Source organism: Hemicordylus capensis, chromosome 7 (genome assembly GCF_027244095.1).
Source record: "Hemicordylus capensis ecotype Gifberg chromosome 7, rHemCap1.1.pri, whole genome shotgun sequence".
Classification (NCBI taxonomy): Eukaryota; Metazoa; Chordata; class Lepidosauria; order Squamata; family Cordylidae; genus Hemicordylus; species Hemicordylus capensis.
In genome coordinates this window covers 1,931,394-1,951,839 of record NC_069663.1, presented here as the reverse complement: position 1 = coordinate 1,951,839, position 20,446 = coordinate 1,931,394, and the positions used below count along the sequence as shown (strand labels likewise).

General features: G+C 48.3%; 1 protein-coding gene across 3 annotated transcripts in view; it reads left to right on the top strand.

Moving 5' to 3' along the window:
• The window catches only part of LOC128332507 (uncharacterized), a 31,759-nt gene extending 11,827 nt beyond the window's left edge, over positions 1–19,932 (top strand). The window contains exons 2-12 of one of the 3 annotated variants that reach the window (XR_008310673.1): positions 3,376–3,462; positions 3,971–4,196; positions 13,299–13,477; positions 13,669–13,706; positions 14,166–14,245; positions 14,593–14,683; positions 14,821–14,904; positions 15,567–15,671; positions 16,034–16,106; positions 16,485–17,254; positions 19,653–19,932. Coding sequence is in view for 1 of the 3 variants with exons in the window: in XM_053266829.1 (XP_053122804.1) it covers positions 4,150–4,196; positions 13,299–13,477; positions 13,669–13,706; positions 14,166–14,245; positions 14,593–14,683; positions 14,821–14,904; positions 15,567–15,671; positions 16,034–16,106; positions 16,485–16,573 (786 nt within the window). In the remaining 2 variants the exon portion in view is untranslated. Of the gene's footprint in view, positions 1–3,375; positions 3,463–3,970; positions 4,197–13,298; positions 13,478–13,668; positions 13,707–14,165; positions 14,246–14,592; positions 14,684–14,820; positions 14,905–15,566; positions 15,672–16,033; positions 16,107–16,484; positions 18,298–19,652 lie in introns of those variants that run through there. The other 2 variants (XR_008310672.1, XM_053266829.1) reach the window with 2 other exon arrangements.
• Positions 19,933–20,446: the final 514 nt, after the last annotated feature.

Below are 20,446 nucleotides of genomic sequence, written 5' to 3'. Positions count from 1 at the left end.
GCCACTGCCATGTCTAGTTTGGCTCCCAGTCAGACCATTGGTCCAGCTAGCCCAGAACTCCCTGCTCTGACAGGCAGCAGCTCTCCAAGATCCCAGGGGATGGGGCCGTAGCTCAGTGCTAGAGTATATGCAGAAGGTCCCAAGTTCTGTCCCTGGCAGCATCTCCAGAGAGAGCTGAGAAAGACTCCTGCCTGCAACCTTGAAATGTTTTAGCTGGACTTCACTGAGCAGAATGATTAACTGCACTTCACTGAGCAGGTGTGAATTGGTAGAAGGCCAAAGTCTGTCATTCTCCTGGGACAATTAATTACCTGGGATTATCAGCAGGTAGCCATGCCCATGACATTTCTGGCTGATTCCGGCAGTTAAAGGCATGGGGAAAGGGAAGAACAAAGACTCATAAAGTCCCCATTCCTCCTGGTCACCTTGACCCTCTAGATTCTTTTTAACAAATACATGTCTGTGGATTTCAGCCTTTCGCCTTCCACCAAAGTCTAGGAAATGTTTTTTAAAAGAACACATTACATCATGAACACATTACAACCAAATCCAGTCCAGCTACATCCATGCAGTTTCCAGGCCTCCCGACTTTGTGATGTTTACCTCCTGGCAACTTTGAGCCATGTTACTTCCTTAATTCATTCTCTTGTGGCCTGGCCATCTAATTGCATTAACATTTCTCACGGGGACGGGGGACGGGGGATGAACAGCGGAACAGGTGCTAGAGGCGTATGGTTTGGCCGAAACCAGACTCAGCTGGAAATCTTGGCATTTCCTTGGGCCTCTTTTGGCCTTGGGGGACTATTGATGGCTCTGCTGATATGCAAACGTCCGTCTACAGTTCCAGAAGTGAAACACGGCAGGGGGAGAGAGGAAAGTATATCTGGTGGAGAACATGAAGAGATGTGCGTACTCCCTTCAGTGGCGTACACCCTGTTGCTGGCTTACTGGTGACTGAGTACTCCCATTGAAATTAACAGAACAAGTCAACTTGTCCCATTCATTTCCATAAGACTGCTTAGAGTCAGCCGCAGAGGGAGGCCAGCGGTGACCCAGCTGCTGCCTCCCCCGTGGCCCCCTCCAGCCCAACCCCCTGCGTCTGATGTCAGATGCAGGCGTGTAGTTTTGCTCCCCAACAGGCCCACGTGGCCCTGTTTAGGAGCTCAGTTGGCCAGCGCTGCGTTCACCTTCAAAAGTCAGGGGGAGCTGCTCTGGCCGCACTGCAAAGGTAGTGCTGGCCGATTTGGCTCCCAAACGGGGCCACAGGGCCCCATTTGGGAGCAAAATCTCACACACCCCGTATCAGACAACTTAATCTGGATTTAAGCCAGTCAGTGACTGGAGTAGCCCATCTCATAGATGCTACACTTAATTGTGTGTGTGTGTGTGTACACATATATACACAAAAACACAAATTTAAGTGGTACAGAGACTATTGCAGTCACTGGTTCACATCCACACTAAGTTACTCATAAGCAGCCTGATTGAAATTCATGGGACAAGTGCAATTTTCTGAAGCCTGTCGCTTAGGCTGAGGAGGAGGGATACGCTGAGCTTCAGCACATAGCCAGCCAATCAGCAGCGGAGGGGGAGGGTCTTCACGCTGCTCCCTCCCCTTCTGCAGCAGACACAGCACTGAGGACACATCAGCTTCAAGCCGGCAATCCTGAGAAGGGGAACAAAGAGCACAGCTGCAATGTGGGGGCAGGAGGGTTCTGAGCCCCCCCTCGATATTATTTATTTATTTACATAGACAGGTGTTATTGACTGGTTTGTTTTATCCAGACATTGAGTCCTTCCCAAGGACCTGGGATGGCTGAATTTTATTGTCAGTGTTGTTGCTGTTGTTATAGATATCGGCGCAGAATATAGGCTGTTCCCAGTAAAGTTGCTTTTTGTAATTGGCTGATGGTGATTTCTGTGGCCCCTATGGTGTTGAGGTGCTCTTCAAAGTCTTTTAGAACTGCAACCAGGGCGTCAATGACTACTGGGATTATTTTGGTCTTTTTCTGCCACAGCCTTTCAATTTCAGTTTGTAGATCTTTGTATTTTATTATTTTTTCTATTTCTTTTTCTTCTATTCTGCTATCCCCTGGTATGGCTATGTCGATTATTTTGACTTGTTTTTCTTTCTTCTCGACTACAGTTATATCTGTTGTATTGTGTGGCAGATGTTTGTCTGTTTGTAGTCGGAAGTCCCATAATATTTTTGCATCTTCATTTTCTTCAACTTTTTCAATTTGATGGTCCCACCAATGTTTGGCTACAGGTAGCTTGTATTTTTTGCAGATGTTCCAGTGTATCAGCCCTGCTACCTTGTCATGCCTTTGTCTGTAGTCAGTCTGTGCAATCTTTTTACAAAAACAACAACAACAACAACAACAACAACTATTATTATTATTATTATTATTATTATTTGCATTTATATCCCGCTCTTCCTCCAAGGAGCCCAAAGCAGTGTACTACATACACAAGTTTCTCTTCACAATATCCCTGTGAAGTAGGTTAGGCTGAGAGAGAAGCGACTGGCCCAGAGTCACCCAGCTTGTATCATGGCTGAATGGGGATTTGAACTCGAGTCTCCCTGGTCCTAGTCCAGCACTCTAACCACTACACCACGCTGGCTCTTCTGATAGCCTGATAGTACTTGTACCCCCAGTTGGGAACCCCAATCTATCTCAATATTGTCTATTCTGTCTGGCAGTGGCACTCCAGAGTTTCAGGCAAGAGTTTCCCCCAGCTCTCCCTGTAGATGCCAGGGACTGAACCTGGGACCTTCAGCATCTTTAAGCAGATACTCTACCACTGAAATACAGCCCCATCCCTAACACAGTCCAAGGGACAATAAAATGCTCCTTTAGGGAATCATGTTTGAAAACTGCATGCAGAAGGTTCCACATTCCCTCCCTGGCAGCATCTCCAAGACAGGACAAGATTATTATTATTATTTTTTTAGGACAAGATTTTAGGGCTGAGAGAAACCCTTGCCTGAAACCTTAGAAAAGCTGCTGCCAGTCTGTGTAGACAATACTGAGCTAGATGGACCAAGGGCCTGACTCAATATAGAGCAGCTTCCGATGTTCCTAAGTTCCTATATTCACAGTGAAGTCCTAAGTGTTTTGAAACGGAGGGGGGAAATGTTTAAAACTGAAAACCTGGACATTTTTGATGAAACTGTGAGTCTGGATTTGCTTAAAATGGCAAGAGGGTGGTGGACAGTAGGAAGGCAGGAAGGCAGTCTAAATAAATATCATATGATTTGTCTTACACATAGTCTTACACAATGCTTGCTTGTGGTAAAACTTGTTTTTGTTTTTCAAAAAGCATGTGGTTTCTGCATAGAATAATCATGTCTGAGCTTTTCTCCCCTCCCAGAACGAGAACATTGAGGCGCTCCAGAGGATGATCAGGGCTTTGCTGGAGGAGGCCCCCTCTGTCTGGAACTGAATCAGCATCTTGAAGGTAAGAGCAATGAAAGCCCCATTCTGACAGTTGGTAGTACATGTGTGCAGGTGTCTGAACATTGGTACGTGATTCTGTGTGCATGACTGTAGTTGCTTCGTTTTAAAAGTGAACCTGGGCACGGGCCCCTCACAGGCCTGGTCCAGCTAGGAAGTGTCATGCAGTGCCTGAAAACAGGACTGCCTAATGGTTACATGGTTTCCATTCACCCCTGAGCTCGTTCATGGTTCTTCTCTGCAACTTTGCCAGCTCTAACATAATCTGGCTGAGCGGGGCTGACCAGAATTGCACCCCATATGTCAAAGGTCTCTGCCCCAAAGCGTTGGGGCAGCTGTCTCGACCCAATTCCTCAGCCAGAAGGAGGACGGTGCACCACCTGGAAGCCTATTGGGCTACCTGTATTGCTGCCCTCCTTCTGTTCTGCACTCCTTCACTGCCCCATTGGCCCCCTCTCCTGCCAATGTCTGCTTAAGGGTCGCTTTCTCACTTTCTCCCTGCTCTCTTCTAGGCTGCGAAGAGTCTGCCATTGCTGCAGGCGGCTGTTTAAGACCTCCCCCACCAGTGACTCCGCCAAGGGCAAGCCCCCCAGAGGGAGGTTCTTTAAACGGAAACACCGCGTTGAGCCTACTCCAGCACCACCTCCAACTCCCACAGGGGGCTCCCCGGCAGTATCCAGAGTCACCATCGATGAGGAGGTGCCCCAGGTTGGGACTGGGGCTGACTCTTTGGGGAAGGTGAGAGAGCTAGTGCTTGGGAACCTGGCAGACTTGTGGGTCCGAATGAAAAGGCCTTTGGTGAGCAGTCGCTTCCCTTTGGGAGATGCTAATCTCTCATTATTCATATAGGCTGGCTGACTTGGGCTGTAACCTAGAACTGGTAGCCCGCCTTAATTCCAAGAAAAGGAATCCCCGTTTTTAAATTCCAAATGGGAATCAAACTCCTTAAACCCACCCACCCCCGATTCTTCTTCCCTTCCAGATCTGACAACTGGAGTGGAGAAAATGGAAAGAGCTGAGGTAGGGATCCATTCAGAAAAGGGCCTTCCTCCCTAGAGCCCAGGACATTTCTCTGAGAGGCATTTGCCCCATACGGGATCTGGAAGCACCCACTCTCTGCTCTGATCCCTTTCCCACTTCTGCATTCTCCCTGAGAGGCAGAAGCCGAATATTCCATGGAGGGGGTGGGGTCCCCAGAAAGGACCTGAGAGCAGCCCACCAAGTAAGGGTGCCCGCTAAATTTCCAGGAAGGCACGGAGAGTCCTTCATCTCTAACAGCTCAATGCTTCTAATATTCAGGTCATCCTCTGCTGGGCTGAATTCTTGACGTCCGTTATTGACGGTATTAAGGATGCCAAGTCCTGTGAAAGTGAGATGCTGTCGTATGAAAAAGACAAGGCTGTGGACGCCGTACTGGAGAGTGAGATGTGGCAGAGAATGGAAGAGGATGACCAAGCGCAGGCTCAGTCAAAACCTGACTGCCAAAAGTGTGTGTTTGAGGCTGGTGCTATTCCAGTGAAGTCCATGGGTACTGACCAACTCTCTTCTGCTCTTTGATCTCTGCCAGGAAATTATGGAGGACTGTCTGTGGCAGGACTCCCAAGTGGGCACGTCTCAAACTCTCAACCCCTCTCACAGGGGTAAAAATGGTTCTTGCAGGCAAAGACCTTGCAGCAAAACTGTGAGATCTGGAAGCCATGCTTGCCTTCTGCTTGGGGAACCCCAAGGCAAAAAGTGACCCATTAGACCCTCCTCCATTTGTTCAAAATGTAGAAGTCCCTCCTTACCTAAATCAATTAACATCAGAATATTACGTCTCTTCTCTTCTCTTCTCTTCTCTTCTCTTCTCTTCTCTTCTCTTCTCCTCTCTTCTCTTCTCTTCTCTTCAGATGGCCTTGTCTTCGAGGACTTCCATGAAAAGGAGGAGTTTGTCTGATCGCCCATTTGCTTCCTTTTCTTTTTAATGCTCCTAAAGCTAGGAGAATAGCTGCCTGGAAGTATTATATGTTTTTAAGAATACATATCATACCATATCATATCATATTACATGATTGATCTTAACAATGACTTTGAAATGGTTCTGTATTGTATTTTGTATTTCCTTCACCCCTCCCCCCTTTTTTATCTGTTATGATTTAATTTTTTCTTTGTTTTATCTTAATAAGTACAGTTTATTGTTCTTATTCTTATTTGCATTCTTATTCTTACTATTAGTAAAACTGCTATATATCTTGAATTTCTGCCCAGACATTTATGAAGCGACATAACAGCTGGGGGAAGCACCGTGCCTTGCAGAGGTGCACCAGGCAGAAATTCATCTGGGGCATCTCTAGGAAGTGGATTGGGGAAGCTGCAATTCTGGAATGTCTGCCTAGACACATCCCTCCCCAGCCCAATGTCCAGCTGAGAGATCAAGGCAAAGTGTGGCTGCATGGAGCCTCTTTTGGAAAGCCACCATACGCTCCCAGACTGTATAAAGTCTTGACAGCTTCTATGGTGCGGCATTTAACATGGCCACCTTGGCTTGGAATTTCCGTGCTTTTTAGAGTAGAACTGGAAATGGAAAGCATCTCAACTCTCATCTGAAAGAAGAGGTTTTTGGATGACTGGAGAACATTGAAGCCCTATTGAGTTGCTGTATCTAAACCTTTTCTGATCAGATCAGCTTAAAGTTAAAAGACGAGGCCACCTGAAAAGAGGACACTACTTCCAAATGACAGTCAGGACAGCGCTGAGGACTAATGTAGAGAACGAAGAAGGACCTAGCCTTGATGAGGAGTTGCCTCATCAAGGCTGCCCACGCCGCGTAGTGAGGGGCATCCTTCTCCCATGTCCTGTCAAGGAGAGAGGAGAGCAGGAGTGAGGATGGCCTGGGCCAGTTCACACCCACCGGGGTCATTCCTCAGCAGCCAGTGGGGACTCCCACCCTAGATTTCTCATCAAACCGCTTTGAGAACTTTGGGGCCTTCTTATGTGGACCAGCTCAGTCTTTCTCCTATTCCAGCTGGACGACCACAAACATGATTAATCTCCCCAAAGGGAAGAACTTTCACAGCTCTTCCTTTTTAATGAAACTCTTACCTTCAGCATCATTTATCTCAACTAGAAATTAAAATGTCTTACTCCCTGAAGCGTATCACACCATCCATAGATGGCAGAAGTAAGATTAAAGTAGCAATCCTAAACATAGCTGCTTGGAAGTAAATCCCTTTGAAATCAATAGGGCTTACGTTGAGTAAGCATACTTCAGTTCAGGGCTGTAAGATCCGAAACATTCCAATTCACAGACTAGCCCAGTGGAGCAGAACTTCTCAATGATTCTATTGACAGGCTTTTGATCTTGCTTGATTTTGGGCTGTGTTGCGTGGAATCCGATCGAATCATTTGGAAGTCTTGTATATTATTGCATAAGTCTATATACACTGACGTAATGAGGAGGTTTGGAGAGAAGAGGTTGGAGAGGCGCTCTGTACTGACAGCAGTGCTGGATGATAGTCTTGACATAGCATCTTTTATTGTACACACCATTTTCTTTGTGGGATTAATCTGCACATAACTGGGTGAGTCATGATAGCTGCTGTTTCACCAGTGGGCAGGCAGGATCACAGTGTGACTTGCTCAAGACCACCTATGAGTTTGTGGCTGAGCACAGATGTCAGCCGGGGTCCAGATCAAGACTGCTGCCCCACCCCACCCCCATTACATTTATACCCCACTCTTCCTCCCTGAGGGTAGAGTTCTCCATGTTATCCTTGCAACAGCCTTCTGAGGTAGGCTAGGCGGAGAATAGTGACTGGCCCACAGCCAACCAGTGTGTTTCATGGCTGAAAGAGAATCTGAACCCAGGAGAGGTGGCTCAGTCATGCATTATGAGAGGCTGTCTCCACAGGAGCACCAATGGCCATAGGGATGGATTTGGGGCTTGATCCTGCTCTCAGTTTACAATCCTGCTGGAGGCTCAGCATTTGATTAGACAAGAGGACATCTGGAATTTGGTGATGCGAGCACCAAGCCCTCTTTATTTCATGCCGAGACATTGAACAGCTGGCACCAGACCTTTATGACCAATTCAGGTTTTCTGTTAGGCGACTCCAGAACAGCATTCCTTCCGTGACTGGCACTAGCTTCTCCCTTGTGCTTCTTTTTAGATTGCGAGCTCTTTGGGGGGACAGGGGGCCACTTTCTTCTCCTTTTTGTATGTAAACCACTTTGAGAACAGTTGCGTTGAAACATGAGATATAAATAAGATAAGTTGTTGTTTGCTTCGGTATTCCATTTCTCAACATCCTTCCTTCACAGAGGGGGAAAGTGCCAGTTGGACTTCCAAGGAGACCCTGACCTGGATGAAGCTGGCTCACTTTTGAACAATATCGTGGCTTGAGTTGCCCTCCGAACAACTTGAGTTGCCCCCCGTAACGTCACGGGCTTGCGACGATCTCTAAACTGCACAGGCGTGCAGTTCATTTGCTTCAAGCCACCATCCCTCCCCCCTCGCTGCCACCCCTCAGCCACCATTAGAGTCTTTGGTTTGGTTTTTAAATGGAACTTTGGTGGGGTGGGCCCCCCAAAGGAAGTTTTGGGGAGCCTCGCATGGGGGTGGGGGCTCGTGGCTGGGCGGTCCGGATGCCCAAATTACCTTGGTGTGTCCCTAGAAGGATCTGCTCTGCTGCTAACACCAGACATGGATCTCCTGACCAATGACCCGTTTAACCACTGCCACCAAGTAGACTTGTGTGTTCTAGACTGAATCTACCGCAATGGCCTTCCAACCTTCCGTTGCAAAAGCAAACTTCTTTCAAGGTAGTAAAGCCTATAGGCGTGGGGTGGAGTCCACAGAAGCTAGAATTTTCCTTTTGCTATTACAAGAAATCTGACTTTGTGATTAGTTCACTTCAAGGTTGTTTCACACGTTCAGTACAAAACAACAACAACAACAGTAACTAACAGAGCAAAAGGAACAGACAAAATGTGATCAAAAACGCATCCAAGATAGATACGTAGATCTCTGTCTTAACATGTGGTTATGAAATGTCTTGGTTTGATGTCTGGTCACAACATAGCTATGCATCTTATTGATCTTATTAGCAAAGCGCCAAAAGGAAGCTACCCACACCAGTTACGGAGTAGAGTGCAGAGTTGAGTTGTTGCCATTATGTGAAGAAGACACATGGAGATTGTTGTACAATCTAAACGAAAAAGATGTATTGGTGAAGTACATTTAGAGAGGAAAAACCTAGTCCTATCTATCAGCTACATAATGAATAGGAAGGGAGAGAGAGATGTTTCCATCTACTCTCTCAGAGGAAAGGAAGAGGACTGACTCTTGACTGGGAATAGCTGAGGAGTCGAGGCAGGGGCCATAGAGGAGAGGCAAGCAGGGACAGGTAAGGAGACCCTCACTAACTACCTCTACGCCCAATACCCCAAGTGGTCATTAGGAGAGCTGGTGCAAAAGGTCGATGCACTGGAACTCCATCTCCAACTCTAAGAGTAGTAGCTTCTTTACAGTAAGTGCAATTTCTGACCTAATTCCAAAGGAGCATGGAAGTCTCTTGTGCAGAGTTCTCTCTCTCTCTCTCTCTCTCTCTCTCTCTCTCTCTCTCTCTCTCTCTCTCTCTCTCTCCATCATAGTTTACCCTGTAGCAGAGGCCTGTACAGAGCAAGCCAGGCTGCACATGGGATATCTCAAGCTGTTTGATGTGGCTTGTCATGCACAGAAATCACGCTTGATGTGGAAGAGGGGAGTGGACTTCAATGTTCTAATCAAAGAGCTGCATCTGAGCTGGCACAATACAAGTGCCTGTTGCTATTCTCTTAGAATGAGCCAGCCCTATTGGTATCCCAGGTATATTTTGGTGTACTTAAGCTTTGCCCATATATGGCAAAGCTTTTCTGCAAGCAAATCAGAGTGTGAAAAGTCAGACCAGATATTGGTGGTCACCAGGGAGCTGCTGCTGAAAACGGCCTCCAAGGATCTGATCTCCATCTTGTTGCTAACACTTAGAAGCATTGTGTACATGTGACAATTGAACTGGGATTCTCCATGTCTCCTTCGAATGGGCTTGTGGAGCTTTGCAATGTGGTTGCTGCATTGTAATTTCACCGAGTACACATGCGCAAACCCAGTGAAGGTCATTCACTTCAAGGAGGCTGTTGTTGGGCTTTGTGATTATTTAGCAAAGCACCAAGGAAGCTACCAGGCATTGGAGAAGATCCTTTCTCTTCTGCTTCTGGTGGAGAAGGAATGCCCCTTCTGGTTGTGGTACAGATTCTTCGGGTTCACGGTCTGGCTCTTGCATCGTGAGACATCTTGCCTCTTTCACCTGGATCTCTGGCACAAGTTCTGGCACATCATCCCTAGTTGGCCCTTGTCTCTCATCAAAAGACACCACATTGCAGATCCTGACCTCTCCATTTGTAGGATCAAGGGTTCTCTATCCCTTTTGGCCATGCGGATATCTAACCAAGACTCCCAGTTCACAGTTGCGATTGAGTTGGGTTCTCCTGGCCTTTGGGACGTATGCATAAGCTCTCTATCCAAACATTTTGACATGCTTTAGAGAGGGTTTGTGCCCAAGCCATCGTTCAGATGGTGTCTTGTCTATTGCTTTGGCTGGCAATCTGAGTGGCAAGGACTTAGGAACACATGGGAAGCTGCCATCTCCTGAGTCAGACCATAGGTCCATCTAGCTCAGTATTGTCTGCACAGACTGGCAGCGGCTTCTCCAAGGTTGGGAGAAGGTTGGGGTCCACCCTGGTTGCATATGAATGGGAGGCTAGCACTGTAAGAGATTCCCCTTAGCGGATGGAACCGCTCTGGGAAGAGCAGAAGGTTCCAAGTCCCCTCCCTGGCTTCTCCAAGATAGGACTGAGAGAGATTCCTGCCTGCAGCCTTGGAGAAGTCGCTGCCAGTCTGTGTAGACAATACTGAGCTAGATGGACCAATGGTCTGACTCAGGAGATGGCAGCTTCCTATGGTTCTATGACATCAGAATGTATTAGCTCCAAAGGACACTGTGACTCTGTCTGTGCAGAAAAGCTGGCTCTCACCCCTTGATTCAGTAAGCAACACTGACCCCTTGTGGCAGCTTCTCTGCATGACTCCACTTGAAAGTCCTTCCTAATGCCATTTCCCCCAAGCTCATTTATCACATGGATTTGCCTATGTGCTAGTCTTTTCGGCCATATGGTCGAACAGTTCTTGTCTTTGCATGAGGCTGCAAGCCTGGCCTGTTCAGTTACACAGTCCAGTTGAAAAAGCACATCTTTATGCATATAGGCTATATATATTATGCATCAGGAAATCATCCTTCTTAGCTGATGTAGCAAACGTTGTCCTGCAAAGTCACTTTGCAACTTTGATTGACTCCATCTCCCACAGAGGTCAAGTTACTCTCCATATCAGGGACTAAGAGGGCATCTTGGATCAAAATCTTTTCCATTTCCCCATCCAATTGCTTACTAGACAGTTCAGCAGTTCCTCTCCTGGATGAATAACTATTTTTCCCATCAGCAAACCAAACAGCAACTTTGTCATTTTTGTCTAAATCTATCAACAGTTGAGGGGAATTCAGGATGTTTGGGGTAGCGCCTGACTCAATAACAAAACGATTCCTCTCATTCCTGGTTGCTACAATGAAAGACTTCTCTCTCTCTCTCTCGCTCTCTCTCTCTCTCTCTTTCTGTTTCCCGTTCTTTCAATCCAACCTGCTGTTTGCTTCTCTGTCTGTGAGAAACGGGTATCCTCCTTTCTATTGTGTAGACAGACTGTCAGTCATCTCTGGAGCTATGCTGACCAGAAACAGACTTCCCCAAGTCTTCAAACGTCATCAGGCAATGGCTGTGCTGTTAACCATAATATCAGTTGTCAGCTCTACAGCCCTATGAAAGCAATGTAGCTGCAGCTTATAGCAGCGAGCAATGTTGGTATCCAAGCAGTTGTGGAAAGCTAAACAACACTTGAGATTGACCCTCATGGTTGCCCACTCGCCCTTTTTAGGACAGGGAACTCCTTCTACTTGTCAACCTGATGAGCTGGTGAGGACTCAGCCGTTAAGAGTTCAGAAAACTTTTGCTCTCCACCTGAAAGAGACATCCCACTTCTCAGAGAAGTTGAAGGTCACCCCTTCAAACCTGCACATACACTTCACTCAAGCCATTTCCAGACTTCTCTTCCTTGGGTGTGCACCCAAACGGACCAACTCCAGCATCCATGAACTCATTCTTCTACCTGAATATTGGACCCTCCAGGTATGACTGATGCATTGCCTCCAAGCAGGTTTTGAAGGATGACTCCAGAGGCAGCATGGAGAAGACAAGCGGCTGCCTCTCTGTGGTTGACTGCTTCACTATTACGTCAGTAGCCTCCTCCCTCCTTCACTTCCACTGGGTCTCCTCCTCTCCAAGCATGGGAAGGAGAGCCCTGCTGTTCCCCAAACAAGAGGGTCCAGAGGGAAGCCAGGCAGCTGTTCAGAGCTTCCTTCCACTTGGGGCATCAGCTCTTGGCTTTGAGACTCAGAGGGAGGGAGGGAGAATCCTGCTGCTGCCTCTTCCGCCACCCTCCGCTGAATAATGCCAAAGTCAGCGATGAAGAGGCAGAGTGGAGAAGGCTAAGCAGCCACCGACCTGCTCCAGGCTGCCTCCTGGCAGGCAAGTGACAGCATTGCCACACTCTGGAAAGAGCAGAGAGCAGTGGCCAGAGGGCAGAGCCAGCAAAGTGATGTGTGTCCCCTCAGGTGAGAATCAGTGTCAGGATTGCGCTGAAGGAATGAGTCCCCGTGTCGTGCTGAAACAAGAGCACATCCCAGCAACCAAGGTGGCTCTCGGGATGAATGGCAGTGGGCGGAGGTGGAGGGGTCTGCTCTGAGGGGCCTGTGGTGGTTTTGCTTTCAACATGGTGGGGAAGAGAGTCCTCTGATTTCTCAGATCAACAGACATATGAACAGGAAGGGTGAGGTTTGGAAGAACTTCTACTACTACTACTACTACTACTACTACTACTACTACTACTACTATTGATATACCGCTTTTCGACACAAGTTTCCAAAGCAGTTTAAGTGGAGTAAGAATCAAGGAATAAAGATGGCTCCCTGCCCCCAAAGGCTCACAATCTACCGAGAAACCTAAGATTGACACCAGCAACCGCCACTGGAGGGTTACTGGGCAGGGGGTGGGTAGGGCCAACTGCTCCCCCGTGCGGCCTCTGTTCAATAAAGAGAATCAGCCCTTTGAAAAGGTGCCTCTTTGCCCGCTTGGCAGGGGATGCCTCCAAGTCCTGAAGCAACCACTAGAGGCAAGAGGACCAATGGCCATTGCTGAGGCTCATGACACATCCTCTTTTATGACACCTCCGGGGCTCAGCTGCTCTTTGTGGGTGAGTTAGGCGAGGAGGGAGGAAGCGAGGTGGAGAGGAGTTGGAGAGATAGCGAGGAAAGAGTGTATTAGAGAGTCCGTTTCTGTTTCTGTTTCTGTTGATCCATCTATTTATTCCTCTATTTGTTTATTTATCCATTTATTGATTGATCTATTTATCCATTTAATTATCCATTCAGTGTTACAGTTAGTGTTAGTGTTTGTTATTTTGTTGCTTGTTGTTTGTTGTTTGTTTGGGGTGGTTTGGGGAGGGATCTAGGGGGGGAGGGAGGGACAGTCAGCTTTTAGTAAGAGGAGGGATAGTTATTCAGGGGGGAATAGTTAGACAGGGAGGGAAATGGGGGAGAAGATGAGGAAAGGCTTCTTTGCACGGTTAGTAGGATTGCATAACAGCTTTGCCTTGCTCCCTCTGTCCCCGGACAGGTCTGACTAGAGACCCATTCTCACCTTCTCCCTGCTCTCTTCTAGGTTGCGAAGAGTCTGCAGATGCTGCAGAAAGTTCTTTAAGACCTCCCCCAGCAGTGACTCCGAAAAGGGCAAGCCCCCCAGAGGGAGGTTCTGGCCACGAAGCAAGCGGGTTGAGCCGACTCCAGCGCCACCTCCAACTCCCTCACGGGGCACCCCGGCAGTCTCGGGAGTCACCATCGGTGAGGAGGTGCCCCAGGCTCCTGGCGAATGGTTGGGACTGGGGCTGACTCTTCGGGGAGTGTGGGACAGCTGGTGCTTGGGAGCCCGGGAGCCAGCCTGAATGCCAACAAAGGGAATTCACCTTGCTTAATTCCTCATGGGAATTCAAGTCCTGAATCCCCCCTCCCTTCCCATTCTTCTTCCCTTCCAGGTTTGACAACTATCCAGGAGGAAGTGGACAGAGCTGAGGTAGGGAACCATTGAGGAGAGCGCCTTCCTCCACAGAGCTCAGGACATTCCTGTGAGAGGCATTTCTTCCATCCGGGATCTGGGAGCACCCACTCTCTGCTCGGATCCTTTTCCCAGTTCTGCACTCTCCCTGAGAAGCAACAGCTGCAGAATATTCCATGGAGCGGGTGGTGTCCCCAGAAAGGACTTGAGAGCAGCCCACCAAGTAAGGGTGCCCGCTCCATTTCCAGGAAGGCACGGAGAGTCCTTCCATCACTATCAGTTCAGTGCTTCTAATTTTCAGGTGACCTATGATAAGGATGAGGCTGTGGAAGCCGTACTGGTGAGTGAGATGTGGCATAGAATGGAAGGGAATGCCCAAGCGAGGGCTCAGTCCAAAGTGTGTGTTTGGGGATGGAGCTATAGCAAGGAAGTCCGTGGGTAGTGACCACCTCTCTTCTGCTCTTTGATCTCTGCCAGGAAATTATGGAGGATGTCAAAAAGCATCCAGACCCTGGGTTCCTGCTGCGGTTAAGCCTGGACGCCGTCACGGAACTCACGTATGCTTATAGCCCACGGGGATTAAATAGGAGGGGGTTGTGTCAGGAAAGGGCAGTGGCAAACCAGGCCAGATCTGTAACTGGATCTCCCCTTTCCCAAAAGATGGCCATTAATGTGAAGGTTTTTCTTTTAGAAAGAAATCTTCTGAAGTACTACGGCCTTTTGCCAACCAGGGCCTCCCCAGACGGGGACTGGTCATTTTTGGAAAAAAGAAGGGAAACCATCACAGACCTGTCGTCGTTTTTGACGCTTGCTGGGTTGCCATGTTCCTCTTCTCTACAGGAGCTTCCATTGGCTGGATCACCAGCCCTCCTCACACTACGAAATCTCATCTTTCTCCCTCCAGCAAAATGAAGCCGCCTATGCCCTTCAATCTCAAGGCAGCAGTCCTCAATGTGGCGGTGTCTGGGCTGAACCAAGTGGACCCAGGGACCCAGGTAAATTCTTCTTGGGCTTTTTTCTCTTGCGAAGAAAACGTGATAGCACTGTCAGTACCAGTGATTTTTCAATGTTGTATTCTCAAGACCGGTTGTGTCTCCTACTCATGACTGATCTTCTCTTTCCCCCCTCGAAGGAGAACATGGCATCCTTTAAGAAGATGCTCAGGGGGCTGCTGGAGGAGGCCCCCTCTGTCTACAGCACCATTGGCATCTTGAAGGTAAGCGCAATGAAAGCCCTATTGGGATGTTAGGTAGTAGATGCGTGCAGGTATCTGAACGCTGGTACGTGCATGACTGTAGTTGCATTTCTTTTCAATGTGAACCTGGGCACGGGCCCCTCACAGGCCTGGTACAGAGAGGGAGTGTCAAGCAGTGCCTCTATTCAACAGCATGTATGAATTGCAGTCCCTGTGTCCAGATCTGCCCCTGTGCACTCTCCACTCGTGGTCCGAGTGTGCAACATAAGGTGTGAATGGGGCTTCTGTCTTCATCCTCTCCCACATCCGAACGTGGTCTGACAGAAAGAGGCAGCAGACCCCATCCACTTGGTGTATTCAAGATACATCTAGGTCACTTCCTTATTAGAAGACAACTGGCTGAGAAGACAGAGAAAACCATCACTCTCATAAGCAACTTTCAGAAATATTGATCAACTTTAGAATTGACTTCTAGAATTCTGAATGACAATTCAGAAATATGTCAACTTTATTGCCGGGGGGGGGTGTTTATATGAAATTTGATCCTCCTTAGACTCCTTTGGGACACAACCAAGGGATGTTCCTGTAGTGGAACAAATTCCTTCCGGGCTTAGCTCTCAGTAGCATGGCAAGGGATGATTTAGGCCAGTGCGATGACTCTGAGCTGCTGTTTCAACCCACAGGAGCTCCACAGGTATATTGAATCAGAGGAGCCCCGGCTGCAGGCTCTGGGCCGAGAAGCCTACGTCTACGTCCTGCAGCATGTGGCCAGACTGCCCAATGTGGAAGTAAGTACCCTGCTGTGGACATGGCTTGGCTCTGCTTCAGCATCCTCTGGGACCCCTTGTCAGCTTCCAGGTTCAGAAGAAGACCTCCCATTGGTCCCTGGTCACACGGGGGCAGCCTGGCAGCACACTTGCTGGAGAGGGGCTGTTTCCACTGCGGCTCACCGAGGAAGAGGAGGAACAGGACAGAGCTGTCACCCGCCCCCACCCCATGTCTCTTCTGGCTGCCCAGTGCCCAGAAGAGCCACACTCCATCTTTGGGAATCCTCAACTTTGTTCCCAACGGGATCATCTTCAATTCTTCACTGCTTTGGATATGGTGTCACCCTGACATGAAAAAAACATGTCCGTCTTTATTTCTACAGCTGACCACACACAAGGCTCTCTTGCGCATTGAAGATGACTTGACTCATCATTTGATTGAAAGCACCTTCAAAGGTAATGCCAATTTCCAGGGAAGTGGGGAGGGCAGAACTGTCTCCTTGGAATCCCAGAATGGGCCTGGGCGACAAAGGTCATCATTCGTCCAAGGAGCCCCAGTTTTGCTCTGACCTCTCTGTGGCAGGCCTCCCGAGTGGGCATGTTTCAAACTCCCAACCCCTCTCACATGGGCAAACACGGTTCTTCTTGGGAAAGTCCTTGCAGCTAAAGTGCGAGGTCTGGAAGCCATGCTTGTCTTCCGCTTTGGCAATCCCAGTGCAAAAAGTGACCCATTAGAACCTCCTCATTTATTCAACATGGACCTGTCCCTCCTTCACTCTTCTCTTAGCCAATTGAAAGAAGAAAACCCAATCTTTTCTCTTCTCTTCCCTTCAGATGATCTTGTCCTGGAGGACTTCAATGAGGAGGAGGAGTCTGCTAATTGTATGAGTATCAGAATGGAGCGGGTGGGAGTGGTTGAATAGCCATTTGAGCCGGAGACTCAATCTTTTGTCTTTTTGTTTGGTTTTCTAGGCTGAGAGAGAACAACTACTCCAACAATAATAGAACTTGGTTACCCAGTGGCAGTAGATTCAGGACAGACTGCTTTGCACAATGCATCTTTATGTTGCGGGATTCCCTTCGAGATGTCGGGAGTGCCACCGGCTTCGCTTAAGAATTACGCCAATTAATAGAAGATAGGTCTGTCGATAGACAGGTGAGCTCTGGGGAGCCCGGTGAAGGATTGCAGGTATCCCTCTGAGGGAATGGATGCTGAGGAAAAATAGAAGAAAGAACAGGGAAAGGCGGAGAGGACTTGCCCCAGCTTGTGGCCCATTTTATCCTCCGATGCCAATCTCTGGAAAAAAGATACTTTCCCCCTGCTTAGTTGCCTATGTGCCGTGAGCGTCTGGAGTTGCTTCTTGTGAATGGGTTGGTTGGTGGGTTGGGTATTTTTCGATCTCCCCTTTATGATACTAGTTGGAAAGAAAGTCACTTCTGCTGTATTAGATTGACTGGCCTGGATCATGTGACGTTCTTTCTTTCTTTCTTTCATGACAGGCTAGAACTACTGATGGATGGGCTAACAGTCCAAATTCCAAAACAGCCATCCCAGTTCCTAGAGGAAAGGTCTCTCTCTCTCTCTCTCTCTCATTTTATTGAATGTAAGTACAAATAGCTGGCTCTTTCTTTCAGGTTTGAGGTCATTCAGTAATAAGTCTTCCCCAATGCAAACTCTTTTGAGGGTTACAATTTTATGTTTTGTTTCCCCCCAGTGTTATAGTAGTGTTGCTTGTCAAAGTGAAAGTGGCTCTCATATGGAAACCCTGACACCTTCCGTGCACACGTAAGAACAGGATCACTGGTTCGTGTTCCCATATGGAAGTGTACACAAACATTGAATGCAGCTCTAAACCAGCCAGGATCCACCAAGCCAAGTGTCATCATATACGTTGGCCCACCTGGCCGCAATGAACCTCCTGTCTTGGCTGCTGTCTTTGACTCAGCAGATCCCCATTTCTGTCATCCTGATTCCATCCCTTCGGTCTTGTGTTCCAGACAGCAATCGTGTGTAGGATCTGTAAAGCTTTTGCTCAAATTCCAAGCACAGTGGAATTTGAGTGGAATAATCTCACCTTACAGACACCCTTCAGGTTACTCCTGAAATGGGAAACATGTTCTTTGGCTCTAATTTCGTTTTCTGACATTAGAAACCAGATAGATCCAATTTGGAAGTATTTATTTTTTATAATTTATTCTATTTCTATACCGCCCTTCCAAAAATGGCTCAGGGAGGTTTAAACAGAGAAATAATAAATCAATAAGATGGATCCCTGTCCCCAAAGGGCTCGCAATCTAGGAAGAAACATAAGACAGACACCAGCAACTGTCACTGGAGATACTGTGCTGGGGGTGGATAGGGCCAGTTACTCTCCCCCGCTAAATAAAGAGAACCACCAAGTTAAAGGTACCTCTTTGCCAAGTTAGCAGGAGAAGCTATATTACTTCTAATGTGAAAAAGGTACATGATACAGAAACTAGGGGTGTGCATTTCGGGTTTTCGGTGATTCGGCTCGGGACCCGAGCCGAATCACCTTTGTTCTGTTCTGTGTCCGAATTTTGCTGACCCAAATCACCCCCAATTCGTTTCGGATTCGGATTTAATCCGAATCCGAATCCGAATCGATTCGGATCAGCAAAAAGGACTCTGGAGCCAAAAGAGTGGGGTGGGGTGGTAGTGCCTAATGGGTGTAGGCTACCACCCAAATTTCAGGGGGATGGGACAAAGGGCTGATTTTTTGTGATTTTTTGAAGTTTTTGTGTCTTTGGGGCAGATTGGGGGCAGAAAGCGTATCTGCCCCAAAAGAGTGGGGTGGGGTGGTAGTGCCTAATGGGTGTAGGCTGCCACCCCAATTTAAGGGGGGTGGGACAGAGGGCTGATTTTTTGTGAATTTCTTAAGTTTTTGTGTCTTTGGGGCAGATGGGGGGGCAGAAAGTGTATCTGCCCCAAAAGAGTGGGGTGGGGTGGTAGTGCCCAATGGGTTTAGGCTGCCACCCCAATTTCAGGGGGGTGGGACAGAGTGCTGATTTTTTGTGAATTTCTGAGGATTTTCTTGGGTGCAGCAGAGTGAGTGAATGATTCATTCATTCATGCAGCATATAGTACTCTCAACTCTAGATGACCCTAACACTCTCGCTTTTCTCTCACTTTCTCCTTAATTACTATGACGAGTATGGGAATGAATCAATCTAGCACTCTGCTCTGCTGCACCCAAGAAAACCCTCAGAAATTCACAAAAAATCAGCCCTCTATCCCACCCCCCTGAAATTGGGGTGGCAGCCTACACCCATTAGGCACTACCACCCCACCCCACTCTTTTGGGGCAGATACACTTTCTGCCCCCCCATCTGCCCCAAAGACACAAAACCCTCAGAAATTCACAAAAAATCAGCCCTCTGTCCCACCCCCCTGAAATTGGGGTGGCAGCCTACACCCATTAGGCACTACCACCCCACCCCACTCTTTTGGGGCAGATACGCTTTCTGCCCCCAATCTGCCCCAAAGACACAAAAACTTCAAAAAATCACAAAAAATCAGCCCTTTGTCCCACCCCCCTGAAATTGGGGTGGCAGCCTACACCCATTAGGCACTACCACCCCACCCCACTCTTTTGGGGCAGATCCACTTTCTGTCCCCCCCATCTGCCCCAAAGACACAAAAACTTCAGTAATTCACCAAAAATCAGCCCTCTGTCCCTCCCACCCCCCTGAAATTGGGGTGGCAGCCTACACCCATTAGGCACTACCACCCCACCCCACTCTTTTGGGGCAGATCCACTTTCTGTCCCCCCCATCTGCCCCAAAGACACAAAAACTTCAGTAATTCACCAAAAATCAGCCCTCTGTCCCTCCCACCCCCCTGAAATTGGGGTGGCAGCCTACACCCATTAGGCACTACCACCCCACCCCACCCCACTCTGCTGCCCCATATCCCACTCTAAGTCCAGCAACAGTGCCCTGCCCTGAACCTCACCTCATCCAAACTTCTTTCGCCCACTACAGTCAACAGACAGGCACAGCCAGGAGGGAACACACATAGGACGCACGCAAGACAACAACACTCCGCAAGTGGAGCAGCAAGTCTTGGCATGTTGTTGTTGCCCCCTCCTCGCCCACACAGCTTTGAAGAGTAACGGATGATGATGGCAGATAAGAAGAGAATGGCAGCACGCACGTGTCTCTGGACATTTCTTTTCCTGTCTGACTCTGTGGCATGAGATCGCCGCATCTATGTATCGGCAAGCACAATCTTCAAATAAAATGCTGTCAATCAACTCGCAAACATGACCCGATCTTCATTTGGAAACATAATGCAATGATGCATCTCCCCACACACATGCACAGGCACAGTGAATTGCACCTGTCCTGTCCTTTACCGGGCCCCACACGGACACACCACTCCACACCACATCACACAACAACACCACATACCACGAAGAGGTCTCTGCAACAAAGCAAGCTAGAATTTTTGCAGGCTTTTTCGGATTGCATCCCAATGCATGCCGCAGATACTGGGCAGAAAGACTGTGCAATCACATGATATGACATTACCACTAGTTCGGAGTCTAGAAGATGCCTTTATTCCCCTGTGTGTGTGCACTGTGCGGGTTTGCTGCTCAAGTCACTCACTCTCTGCAAGAGGGTTAGGGCTGAAAAGGGCTGTGTCGCCTCAGGTTGCAATGTGTGCTCTCTCTGTCTGCGTGAGACAGACATTTGTGTGAGGGCTGCACCAGCATCAAGCTCATCATTGGCAACACAGCTTTTCGGGGGGAGGGGAGGGGAGGGTGGGTGCATGT